Below are 14,048 nucleotides of genomic sequence, written 5' to 3'. Positions count from 1 at the left end.
TCTTATAGCATCTCATAAACTCTTATATAATTTTCCATTCTAAGCATGTAAACTCATAATCATTTTCCAAGTATTAATAATGAAAGGGAAACAACAAAGATTGAATTTAAGTATTAATAAGACAAATGACCCAGGAGAGTAAGTTTATAAACTTATATGCTTAATCTTTATTTAAATACAGATTTTGAGGCAAAATTTTACCATTACCTATTCTCCCTATGACAAGATAGTCAGGCCACCAGGAACATTCGAACTCCCTTAAAAAATGTTTATTTTTATCTCATTATAAAAACATGATAATTATTTTTAAATTTTAATATGAAAGCAAAAGGGAGAAAATAATCACCTATGTTCTCACCAATCATCACTGTTAACATTTTAATAAGTACATATCCAGTGTTTTTGCTATTCCCTCATTTATATGGTTACATGGTTTACATGGTTAATTGCCATGTTTATTTCTGTTTTTAATATTTAATAAGTTTTATGTGCCCATTATATAATGAAACTGAATTTAAAAAAAAAAACCTCTCCCAGTTAATTCAAAGCTGAGTTCTGTTTTTCTTATTAAAAGTAAATTAAAAGACTTGACATTGACATCTTACTGCAGAAGAAAATGTCAAATCAAAGGAACAAAAATTGCAAAAAAATTTAATAATCAAATGAATTTGGGGGGATATTTTCCTATGTTGAATTTAAAATATAGTTTTCAATTATAAAGTAATAGTAGTAGAATTATGTAGTATAATAAAATTTACATAAAATTATTGAGCCATTTCCCAGTTGTTGGATAGTGGTTTGGTTTTGTTTTGTTTTTTTCTTTTTTTAGGGCCTCACCTGCGGCATATGGAGGTTCCCAGGCTAGGGGTCAAATCAGAGCTACAGCTGCCGGTCTATGTCACAGCCACAGCTACACAGGATCTGAGCCATGTCTGCCATCTACATCACAGCTCATGGCAACGTTAGATACTTAACCCACTGAGTGAGACCATGGATCAAACCCACAACCTCTGAGCCACAACAGAACTCCCTGGATAGTGTTGTTAGAAAGTTTTTCACATTGGCAAATAACATGCTATAAAAATGTCTGTGCTTGGAGTTCCGTTGTGGCACAGCAGAAACAAATCCAACTAGGAACCATGAGGTTGCAGGTTCTATTGCTGGCATCGCTCAGTGGGTTGCGGATCCAGCATTGCCATGAGCTGTGGTGTAGGTAGCAGATGCAGCTTAGATCTAGCATTGCTGTGGCTCTGGCTTCTAGGCCATTAGCAACAGCTCTGCCCCTGGCCTGGGAACCTCCATGTGCCATGTGTGCAGCCCTAAAAGGACAAAAGACAAAAACAAAAAACAAAAAATTGCACTTATTGCTGGTTTTCTTCTTCTTGAATTATATTAAAAATTTCCAAAAGTAGTAATTACTTGGTCAAAGAATATATTTATATTTTATGTGCTTCAAAGATTAAATACTGGAGTTCCTGCTGTGGCACAGTGGGTTAAGAACTGGACTGCAGGGGCTCAGGTTGCCGCTGCAGAGGTACAGGTTTGATCCCAGGACTGGCTCAGTGGGTTAATGGATCTGGCACTGCCCCAGATGTTGTGTGGGTTGCAGCTGCAGCTCAGATTCAATCCCTGGCCTAGGAACTTCTGTATGCCATGGGTTCGGCCATCTAAAAAAAAAAAAAATTAAATGCTAAAAAAGTTGTGCTTTTCCAGCATGAACTGTGTAATAAGTATATGATAGGGAGTTCCTGTCTCGGCGCAGTGGTTAACGAATCCGACTAGGAACCATAAGGTTGTGGGTTTGATCCCTGGCCTTGCTCAGTGGGTTAAGGATCCAGCCTTGCCATGAGCTGTGGTGTAGGTCTAAGACTCGGCTCGGATCCTGCGTTGCCGTGGCTCTGGCGAAGGCCGGTGGCTACAGCTCCGATTAGACCCCTAGCCTGGGAACCTCCATATTCCAGGGCAGCGGCCCTAGAAAAGGCAAAAAGACAAAAAAAAAAAAGGTATGTGGTAGGCTTATCATTGAATTTCTATTCTAAAGTCACCGAGTAATTAGCTAGGCTTCCTTACTTTAATAAAAAAGATTAAAGGTAAGAATACTTCTTTCCTCAATCAAGAATAACACACCAAAATAGGAATTTTATTATACCAGCCATCTTTTGTGATACTCTTCTAGTTCTCAAATTATTTCATTCCTAGAATTCATGATTATTATATCAATTGCAAATGATATTGGATATCTGATATCTGAAATTAGACTTAAATTTAACACCAGGATTAAAAGAATGAGACTTGGGTTCTACTTAATTCTTTACAGAAAACCAGCATTTCTGGCCCCATAATCACTGTAATCATAAACATCCTTAAAATGTGTCAAGATTTAATAAAATGAGAATTGAAATTCTCCACTAATTTCTTTTTATTTGTAATTATTCTCAAGGTCTGCAAGTGACAACAGTTGGAATGCACTAAACCCTTCCTGGAGTGAATTAGGAATTTCAAAGGAATATATTCAAGGAACCTGAACCAAGATACAATGTGTACTTTGGTACAGTGACAGCTGTTGTTTTGTTTTTCTGTTTGGTCTATCACACGTGATTTCCTTAACACATGAAATAGTAAGTAGTTCTCCATGACAGCAGACAGGAATTTACCTTAATGAGTTGTTCTCACTCAGAGAAGTGCATAGATAGTGCATAATAGTCACAATTAGTGAGTCAATGTCTTTAGACCAGTGATTGTCAAACTTTTCAGAATGGCACCCAGAGTAGGAAATAAGATATAGAACATAATCCAGTATATATGTAATCTATTGATGTGTGCATTTGTGTGTATGTGTCTATATGTGTCAGATATATCAAGTATCATAAAACTTACCTTACATTCAATGCGCTCTTGATATTTTTCTACTTTTAATTTTTTTTAAATATTGTTTACCATCCCATAACAATGCTCACCTCCCACAAATAATGGGATTACACAGAGTAGCAGTCATACTGAATAAATCTATAATTTGCAACAGTATCTCTTTTGTGTGTGTTTTGTCCTTACTGCTTCTGTTACTGTTTTTGGTATGTGTACTAAACTGCTGAATCATTTGTATCACTAATATTGATACTTTGTTACATATAAGGTTTTTTGTGTTTGCCTTTTGTTTTTTGTCAAACCAACAATCTTAAATCACAGAAATAAGTTACAGTTACTTCAGTGATATGCAGTACAGGGGACTTGCACTGAAAAGCACAAAGAGAACATCTGTATTATTGTATAATTTTTTGAGGCCTCATTCAATGCTGGAGTTTAAATTATTGATCAACTTGTTATTTATTTATTTATTTTTATTTTTTTTTGACTTTTTGTCTTTTGTCTGTTGTTGTTGTTGTTGCTATTTCTTGGGCCGCTCCCGTGGCATATGGAGATTTCCAGGCTAGGGGTTGAATCAGAGCTGTAGCCACCGGCCTACGCCAGAGCCACAGCAACGCAGGATCCGAGCCGCGTCTGCAACCTACACCACAGCTCACGGCAGCGCCGGATCGTTAACCCACTGAGCAAGGGCAGGGACCAAACCCGCAACCTCATGGTTCCTAGTCGGATTCGTCAACCACTGCGCCACGACCGGAACTCCCCCAACTTGTTATTTAAAAGTAATAAACAGATTGATCATATTCTCAGTCCTTACAAATATAAAATATTACTAACTTTAAACATTCTTTATAGACTCAACCGATCAACTCTCATTACATAAAAATTTCTAACTAGCTTGTACTGAGTGATGATTAGGGGGATTTTTTGGTTTGCTTTTGTTTGTTTTTTTGGTCACATGCTACCAAAAAACATTGTCTGAGTTCAAATTACAGTTCATCCATTTAATAGCTATGTCTTTTCTTTTTTTTTCTTTTTCTTTTTCTTTTTTTTTTTTTTCGGTCTTTTGTCCTTTTAGGCCTGCCCCTGTGGCATATGGAGGTTCCTAGGCTGGGTTCTAATCAGAGCTACAGCTGTCGGCCTACGCGAGAGCCACAGCAATGCCAGATCTGAGCTACATCTGCGACCTACACCACAGCTCACGGCAAGGCCAGATCCTTAACACCTGAGCAAGGTCAGGATCAAACCCACAACCTCATGGTTCCTAGTCAGATTCATTTCCACTGCACCACGACAGGAACTCCAGCCATATGTCTTTGATCAAACAAACCATTTAAAGGCTTTATGTCATCTTTGTAAGATGGGACTGTTAATATACTTAGTGTGGGTGTAGTAGAGAGTAAGGATAAAGTTCAAAATCCTTACTATGTCCCCTGACACATTCCCTGATTTAGCTGTGAGCACCTCTCCACCCTCATTTCCCTTCACTCAACTCATGGCTGTTCAGCCACTGGGGCCTCCTCTCCTCAAGTTTACCGGGACCCTTCCTGCTTCACAGTGGGCACACATGCCGCTCCAGATGTTTAGAACAAAATTCTGCAACCCTTCCCTCCAAGAAGTCTGCTAACTCCTCTTCCTTCAGATCACCCCTAAAATGCTACTTCTCAAAGGATTTCTCTCCTCCTTGCCCCACCCCCATAGGTGCTCTCCAAGTGCCCCAACCTTTCCTTCAAAGCACTAATCACAATTGTAATTGTACTGCCACTTATAGAATCACTCATTTAATGGCTGTCTCTCCAGCTAGACTGCAGACTCCTTGAAGGCAAGATCTAACCCCTGTGACTTAATTACAAACACACCCCTGCTAAGTATCTAGCATAGTGTCTGATACATAATGAACACAATAAATGTTGGATACTTTCTATAAATTACTGTATCAGGAATGAGTTCACAAGCAAGCAATGTATTACTTGGACTAACAGCAGCTTATCAGGGTTTACTCTTTCTACATAACAATGTCCAAAGGCACATGGTCCATGGTTTTTGCCTAGAGTTGTCAGATTTAGGGGAAAACAAAAATAAAAAGCACATGGTTAAACTTTAATTTCAGGACCTCCCTTCACGGCTCAGCAGTTAACAAACCCAACTAGGATCCTTGAGAATGAGGGTTCAAGTATCCAGAGCTGCATGAGCTGTGGTGTAGGTCGCAGATGCAGCTTGGATCCCTAGTTGCTGTGGCTATGGTATAGGCCAGCAGCTGTAGTTCCAATTTGACGCCTAGCCTGAGAACTTCCATTTGCCACAGGTGCAGCCCTAAAAAGGAAAAAAAAAAAAAAAATCTTGAATTTCAGATAAACTGTAAACTTTGTTTTAGTCCAAGTTCCAGATATTATATATTGAAGACTGCTGTTTTTCTGAAATTCAGCAACTCAAAAGTGTCACAAAAAAGCCAATCTTTCATCCTTGGCTTATGGAGCTATCATTTTGAGATCATGGGAAGGCAGCAGAAGCTGGGAGCAGAGTATCAACTATCAAGGCAGGAAGATGGGTATAGGAGGCACAGACAGCCACAGGCCTCCACCATCACCCAACAGTGACCCCAGCAGCCAGAACCAGCTCCCATAGCCACTTTTCACTGCAAGAGTGGCCAGGAAGAGGATGTTAAGATAGATTTGAGTTGATTGTGATTCATTGCCTGGGGATGTATCCATGCAGGGGGAGCTTCTTCTATTAAGGAAGGAGAAGGAAAGAGGTAAGGAACTGTAAGTATCTACCACAAACTTTTTTCTGCTTATTCTCCCTGGCTATGATTTTATCAAGCCTAGGTGGATGTAATTTGTGTTATCGAAACAGTAGTTTTTTGTTGTTGTTGTTGTTGTTTTGGTTTTGGTTTTTTTGTTTGTTTGTTTGTTTTTGCCTTTTCTAGGGCCAGCCGCTCCTGCGGCATATGGAGGTTCCCAGGCTAGGGGTCTAATCTGAGCTGTGGCCGTCGGCTTACACCAGAGCCACAGCAACGTGGGATCTGAGCCTCATCTGCCACCTACACCACAGCTTACAGCATCACTGGATCCTTAACCCACTGAGCAAGGCCAGGGATTGAACCTGCAACCTCATGGTTCCTAGTCGGATTCGTTAACCACTGAGCCAGGACGGGAATCCCAAAAGAGTAGCATTTTTAAGAATAAAGGTCAAGATATGACTTTTCAGACTTCATTTCCAAGAATTTCTGAAATACCCTCTTTTCCCCCTTAAGAGAATAATCGATGTTGATTGAGAAGCATCACACTTGACTTTTCTCCCCTTTTTCAGCCTGTGAAAATAGGTCAGGGAATGACTATCTTGGGAAAAAAACAAAAACTTTAATAGACTTTAGAAATGGAAATATTGAAAACATTTTGGGAAAAAGTAAAGATTTTTGCCTACAACCATCAGTGAGAAATAAATCAGCAGTTTAAAATAAAGGATACCAGTGCTCCATTTCTTATCAAAGCAGTTAATGAGATACTTTATCTATTTAGAAAGGCATGTGCTCTTTCTGGGAAAGGAGCAAATCTGCTGAAGTCTTCACTTTTTATTCATAAATAACCTCAATCCCTTTAGGATGAATTTGCCCTAGGCAGGTTTCATTGTGCTTAATGTTCAACTCAGAGGAGGGACTTTAGAAGAGGGCTTCACACACAGACTGTTGTGAGATTCAAGTACAAGTTACCTTTTAAGGATATGCTTTAGGTATGTTGGAGCAGTATCAGCTGGTCTAATGCTCTGCATTGCAGGGTAGATATTAAAACCAGAGCTGATGACTGCCCAACCCATGCAGCTAGTTACTGGCAGGACCAGAGCCAGGCCACGATCCCTATACCACACAAACATGCACACATACATTTTTCATTTGAAAGCAAAAAGTGGCAGAAAAATCACTTGCTGGAGTACATCATCTCGCCACCTTTCCTTTGAAGGGATCAAACCAAGGAGCCTGGAAAGGCAAGGGCTGTGTCAGGGGGAAATGAAGCTTTCTGTTTGGAGCTAGTGGAGCCTTATCCAGGAGGCAAGCCAACTCATAAGGTTATCTGGGGGGCAAGGAGCAGTGGTGAACTAATGTGAGCTATGTACCACTGTCTGCTGGGCTGACCTTAGGTTTGTGGCTCTAGCTGTTCTTTCAATAACTGCATCTGTGGTGGAAACGTGGGGAAAAGCAAGAACAGGGTAGAATGGACATTACCATCCCCTTCTGTGCACACACAGAGATAGAAATTGCAATAGCAGCTCTGGGGCCCTCATCAAGGTAGCATGACCTGCAGATAAGAGAACAATTGAAAATAGAATTTCTTACCAAAGTGAGCATCTTTGATGCATCATGCCCACAAGTCAAGAAACACATGATCCATGTAAAAGTAGAGATAAAAGAGCATGTTCCTGCTAGCTTCCAGATCTCAGAAAAGTTAGGTTGCCCTCTTAGAGATTAAAAATTGAAACTAAAGGTCATACAAATAAATCCTTATGGACTCTTCCCTTCAAGCCTACACAGCAAGTTCCTGGAACTTATTATTTTCAAACCTTAGCATGCACTAGAATCCTTGGAGGGTTTATTAAAACAGAGATTGCTGGTCCTCAACCCAAGATTCTCATTCAACAGGCTTGGACTAGGGTGCTAGAATCTGCATTTCTAACCAGTTCCCAGGGGATCTTGATATTGCTGATCCAGGGACCATTCAGAATTGCTGTTCTAGAGAGGACAAATAGCAGCTCACAGGCCCAGGGCCCACAACAGCTCTTTTTCAGACACTACCAGCCTAAAATTATTAGTATTACCAGCACGTAAAAATGTTACAGAATAACTCTTGTGCCAGGATATTGATTTTATTCACTCTTAGCTCCAAATTCTCCCTTTTCTGCTTTTTCTGTGAAAATGAATCTGGGCCCTCCAAATATCTTCCCTTGCCAGGTGAAACAATGTTAAGCTTTGTTGATAGAGAATGCTGGAGACTCATTGCAGCAGAAAGAATTTTGCTTTCAGGCTCCTTTTTATCTTATTTTATTTATTTATTTATTTATTTTTATTATTATTATTTTTTTTTTATGGAGGTTCCCAGGCTAAGGGTCCAATTGGAGCTGTAGCATCTGGCCTATGCCACAACCACAGCAACACCAGATCTGGGCCACGTCTATGACCTACACCACAACTCATGGCAATGCCAGATCCTTAACCCACTGAGCAAAGCCAGGGATTGAACTTGTATCCTCATGGATCCCAGTCAGATTCGTTTCCACTGAGCCATGATGTGAACTCCAGCTTTCAGTTTCCTTTGTGTTGGCAACTGCATCAGAGCACCTTTAATGACCTATCACCTGGGAACAGCTTTTGCATGGCACCCTAGGGTGTGGATTTCCCCAAAATTCTGGGGGTTAGATTTCTAGCAAGTTTTGCCAATATTGTTCCATAGCTACTTCCTGACACTCAGTGAACCATGGCAATGCCTTCTCCAGCAAGGTCTGGCTCTCATTACTAAGGAAGGAATGGGGGGAAATAAAACTTCATCCTTTAGCCTTCCTTCTCCACCGTAGGGGATGTTCCTCACATCTGTATTCTTTAGAGTTCTTTTCTTAGCAACCAATCCCTTGATTGTTTTTATTTTAAAAAATAATTATAGTTATTTATTATTTGCTTATTTGTTATATATTTATATTATATATTTTTATTTTACATATATTTATACAAATAAGTCTATATTTATATTTATAGTTATTTAGTATATTTTTATTTGTCAAGTTTCTTTAAGTATGATTATGAAATTGTAAAAAATAATTATATTTATTTTATGTAAAGAATTTGTAAAATTCTTTATAGCAAACTTGTCTTGTTCATAACAGTCTGGTTTTTCTCTCCCTATTGGAACCATATGGATACAACCATAGAATATACTATTCGCCTGATTTATAGAAGATGAATTTGGGCAGTTGTGTGGCTATTCTTTTTTTTTTTTTTTTTTAAACCTTTGCCATCTCATGTCTGAGATATCATGCCCATAGAATAAAAACATACTGTGGGGATATAATGTACAGCATACAAAATATAGTCAAATATTTTAATTACTTTGTATGGTGACAGAAGGTAATTAGGTTTATTTTGTATTGTATCTAAGTATCAAATCACTATATTTTACACCTGAATCTAATATAATATTGTATGTAAATATACTTTAATTTTAAAATGTCCAAAAAAAATTTTGGCCAATAAAAGGGCCACAGCCTGCAATTCTATGATCTTTACCTTACCATCCTCTTCTATAGCAGATTTTTTTGTCTTTTTATGATTATTATTTTTTTCCATTATAGCTGGTTTACAGTGTTCTGTCAATTTCTACTGTACAGCAAGATGACCCAGTCACACATATACATTCTTTTTTCTCATATTATCATGCTCCATCATAAGTGACTAGATATAGTTCCCAGTGCTATACAGCAGGATCTCATTGCTTATCCACTCCAAAGGCAATAGTTTGCATCTATTAACCCCAAATTCCCAGTCCACTCCACTCCCTCCCCCTCTGCCTTGGCAACCACAAGTCTATTCTCCAACTCTATAATTTTCTTTTCTATGGAAAGGTTCATTTGTGCTGTATATTAGATTCCACATATGTAATATCATATGGTATTTGTCTTTCTCTTTCTGACTTACTTCACCTAATATGAGAGTCTCTAGTTCCATCCATGTTGCTGCAAATGGCATCATTTTGCTCTTTTTCATGGCTGAGCGGTATTCCATTGTGTATATATACCATATCTCCTTAATCCATTTATCTGTCGATGGACATTTAGGTTGTTTCCATGTCTTGGCTATTGTGAATAGTGCTGCAATGAACATAGGGGTGCATGTGTCTTTTTCAATGAAAGTTTTTTGTCCAGATACACGCCCCAGAATGGGATTGCTGGGTCATATGGTAGTTCTATATATAGTTTTCTAAGGTACCTCCATACTGTTTTCCATAGTGGCTGTACCAATTTACATTCCCACAAACAATGTGGGAGGGTTCCCTTTTCTCCACCCCCCTCCAGCATTTGTTATTTGTGGACTTATTAATGATGGCAATGCTGACTGGTGTGAGGTGTTACCTCATAGTAGTTTTGATTTACATTTCTCTAATAATCAGTGATGTTGAGCATTTTTTCATGTGCTTGTTGACCATCTACAGCATATTTTAAATGGATTTCCAAAGGCTCAATTTCACAATAAAGTTTTTCATGCAGGAGGAGAGGCTCAGGCCTTTGAATGAAAATTTTTAAACATGACTTCTCTCTCTTTTTTTTTTTTTTTAACAGATCTTCTGTAAGTCTGAAGGTTACATTGAGGGACTTTCTTAAAACTTCCAAGTGAACAAATGAAACAATCTAACAGGAAAATAATTTCCAACAGCAACGATGCTTCTGTAAAAGTATGGTATTTATTTTACTGTGTGGGTATTTGGACTTATATCTAATGGCCTGTAAATTTACAGTAATAACTGTCCTTTATTGAGCACTACTACCATATTTGAGGTATGGTGTCAAATATTGTTAAGAAAACTTTCCAAAACAGAACTAGGCAAAAAGGTTACTGTATGTCCTTTCAGACTTATCTAAGCACTTTCTAGCCAACCCACCGAACCATCTAAGGGTTAGCCAATTCTCTAGGAGTGTGTATCTTTGCTTGACTTGCTATTTTCTCCTGATTAGGATGTTTTAAAATTCATAAGAGTGGGTGTTAATGTGTGAAAATTGATAGTCAAGGTTTCTCAACCTCAGCCCTATTGGCATTTATGGCTGGGTAATTCTTTGCTATGAGGGGCTGTCCTGTGCATTGAAGGGTGTTTAGGACCCTCCCTGTTCTCTACCCACTAGCTGCTAGTAGCACTGCCCTCCCCCACCCCATTATAACAACCAAAAATAGCTTCAGACATTACCAAATGTCCTCTGGATGGAGAAGTCACCCCCACTTGAGAACAACTGATGATAGCGATGAAAATTAAATCTGTTCACTGGGAATGCAAATTATTTCTAAAGAGGACAACCTGAAAAGTTACAGTTTAATTGCCCTATACATTAATCTAATTTGCATCTAAATCAGCCATCTTATTCAAGCCTTTCTCCATCAACCACCATAAATACTTGGCTCTCCCCAGTTTTCTTTAAAACCAGCCTTACCATCTTGCCAATTCTTATTAACATGTGAAATGATTCTTTGACACATGTTCACTTTATATTTGTGTGGGAGTCGTGGTTTTTAACTTTTTGGAAAGTATGTTTTGACAGTACTTTACATTCATTACTTTATTTAATCCTTCTAACAACTATATAAATCTGAGGCTTTGAAAGCTAAGGTAACTACCCAGAGTCACATTGCTAACATTTGTTGGAACCCAAGTCATCATGACTCCAAACAGTGAGCTCTTAGCCACCATGCTACTCTGTGTTATGAAGCTAGTCCTGAAACTCTGTGACCTGACCTGCTGTTGTCGCTGTACTTAGCTTGCAAATACAACTCTACAGCTTTTGGCCACCCAATTTATATACTATGTAAGGGCTTCATAGCTCAAAATCCAAAACCAGTCAGAGTAGCCTTCTAACTTTGGACCACTCTGTGATTCATTATCATAATATCACAGAAATCAACATACTAGGAGGCTGACAGAGGAGTACCTGGAATCTGTAGGATGCTCAACTCAAGACTCCATATTCAACAGGATAGAGAGAGTTCCTGTTCTATTCCTTTCTTTCCCTCTCTCTCCCTTTCCTCCTCTCCCACCCTATCTCTCTCTCTCTGCCTCCTCTCCCTCTCCCTGTTTGTAAAAGGTAGACCCAGCAGGAACTCTTGGAACTTGGTTAGCCTAGTGTTCATTTTTTGTCTCTTCCTATTTTAAAAAATGAGGAATGTGGTAGAATAGATAGAAAGGCTCAGGGATTGATGACATCACACCTCAAGGGTTTTTTTGTTTGTTTGTTTGCTTGCTTGCTTGCTTGCTTTTCAGGGCTGCACCTGTGGCATATGGAAGTTTCCAGGCTAGAGGTCGAATTGGAGCTGCAGCTGCTGGCCTACACCACAGCCACAGCAATGCTAGATCCGAGCTGTGTCTTCATCTTACACCACAACTCCTGGCAATGCCAGGTCCTTAACCCACAGAGAGAGGCCAGGGACTGAACCCGCATCCTCATGGAGTCTAGTCAGATTCATTTCCACTGTGCCACAGCAGGAACTCCCAAGCTATTTTTTTAGGTCTATGCTGATCTTCACGTCTTCTCTGTCTTGTCCTATGATACTAATTACAGTGGGCAACATATAAATGCTTATTGGACTCCCTGATTAAACCATCAGTTACCTGAGTCTTAAGGTTTCAGGAGGTAACAGCTTTCTGAAAAATACATGCAATAATAAAAATAGCTGTCACTTGCAGAGTGCTTACCAGATACCAAGCATCATTCTAAACACCCTGCATATATTATTTTAATACTCATTACATCCTACTAGAAGATACTGTATTTTTCAGATGAAGAAACTGAGGCACAAAGAGGCAAAATAACTTGCCCAAACCCATACAAGTAGTGGCAAAGTCAAAACCAGATTTTAATTCCAATTTCATGCTCTTAACCACTATACTCTACCACAATAACATGAATGCTTGACTATCCAATTGGTGGGACTGGAATAGGAGGAGCAGTTAAGGGCTAAGACTTCACTGACTATATGACTGGCTGAGTCCTATAATCCAGGATATGCAGGATATGTAAGATGAGAGAAACTCCAGCCCTCTATTTTGATGTGGTCTTCACTGAAGCACAAGTTGTACAGAGCTCAGAAAAGGAGCTCCCTCTTATGACTACCCTGACACTAGATTGAGGACTTACTGCCTAGCTAGCCTATAGCTGCTAAAAATAGCAGATTTATTTGGTGGAAGACCCGATATCTACAATGGATAATCTCAGGTATTTTATTATGTATTTCTTTTAATAAACCACAAACAACATGGAGATGTAGTATTTACTTCTTGCCATTGGAAACCTTGATTCAATTCACATTTAAGCATATTTGTAAGTTATAAAAGCACTTAGAAGTTTGAGGCCATTAGTAATAGAGATGATGTTTACCTCTTGAAATCATTTATTTCACTCAAATACCTGTAGGAACACAAAGTACATCTTATCTCTCATGCCACCAATCCTTCTACATCCATGAAAGTGAGGTCAACCTTAAGAAATATTCCCCCACTTGATGACAAAGGAAAATGAAATGCCAAGATGTTATCTGAGGCCACTCAAATTGTCTGCTTCGAGATAGATTTTTTTTTAAATAAAATAATCAAACAAAGTTAGATATTCCTAGAGAACTGTATTTATTTATGCATAAATTGTGAACAAAATATCTTTTCTAACCCAGTATATTGTCCTCTGCCTTCTTTTTTTTTTTTTGTTCCAACATTCTTAAGGTACTTATAAGTGTGGGCCTGCAATTATTGGGTCCTTTTCTCTTCTGGAGAGTCTCATACTACCATAAGATGAAGGTTAAGTCAAGGACATAGCATGTAGAGAAAATGGCAGCAGTGGTTGGTCATGCTGAAAAGGGAAGAAGCCAAATGGAAAGCTGTGAGTAGGAAAACCTAGGTTCTCCTTCTGGCTTAGATGCTTGGCCATGAGCATATCATTTAACTTCTCTGAGTCTAAGAAGGCTAAGCCTCCCTCGAAATTGAAATTACTAATATAAACTTTATGGCATCTGGTTAAAAAGGTTATGAATATAAAACATCTAGTCAAATGCTTGGCACCTGGTGGGTGTTCATTATTATTAGCTCTATCTTTTAATCCAAACCCTCCTGACTCCATCCTACAGCTTTAAGATTGTTCTTAAGATCAAATAAGATGTTATGAAATCATCTGAGAAACTCTAAAGGGATCTGCAAATGTTAAAGGCTTATTAAGACAGATATAAGTCTATCACCACAGAGGTGAATCACACATAAGCCTTGAGGTTTTAAAAATTATTATTCTTATTGTTCTTCTCCCTTCAAGCCTTCTCTTGACACTCATTTTAATCATTTTCCCTCTATAAATTGAATGATATGTTGAAACATATGGTATATTTGCTCTAGGACCTAAAATTCTGTATCAGGATGGTCCTCAGCCTTTGCAACAACAGATCATCCCACCTCTGAATACCACAC

At 38.7% G+C, this 14,048-nt stretch overlaps 2 protein-coding genes across 7 annotated transcripts in view; one reads left to right on the top strand and one right to left on the bottom strand.

Moving 5' to 3' along the window:
• Nucleotides 1-3,024, top strand: part of NMRK1 (nicotinamide riboside kinase 1) — a 28,803-nt gene extending 25,779 nt beyond the window's left edge. For all 6 annotated transcript variants that reach the window (XR_014822905.1, XR_014822894.1, XM_084988005.1 and 3 more), the window contains one exon: nt 2,441-3,024. Coding sequence is in view for 4 of the 6 variants with exons in the window: in XM_084988005.1 (XP_084844131.1) it covers nt 2,441-2,472 (32 nt within the window). In the remaining 2 variants the exon portion in view is untranslated. The remainder of the gene's footprint in view (nt 1-2,440) is intronic.
• The window catches only part of OSTF1 (osteoclast stimulating factor 1), a 144,767-nt gene that overhangs the window by 79,950 nt on the left and 50,769 nt on the right, over nt 1-14,048 (bottom strand). The gene's annotated exons all lie outside the window — the stretch shown is intronic.

Source organism: Sus scrofa, chromosome 1, assembly GCF_054392235.1.
Source record: "Sus scrofa isolate SSC_HxYL_T2T_F1_AM1 chromosome 1, Sscrofa_HxYL_maternal_Yorkshire_Landrace_v2.0, whole genome shotgun sequence".
Taxonomy (NCBI): domain Eukaryota; kingdom Metazoa; phylum Chordata; class Mammalia; order Artiodactyla; family Suidae; genus Sus; species Sus scrofa.
Note: the sequence above shows the minus strand (reverse complement) of the source record. Positions and strands in the feature narration are given on the sequence as shown.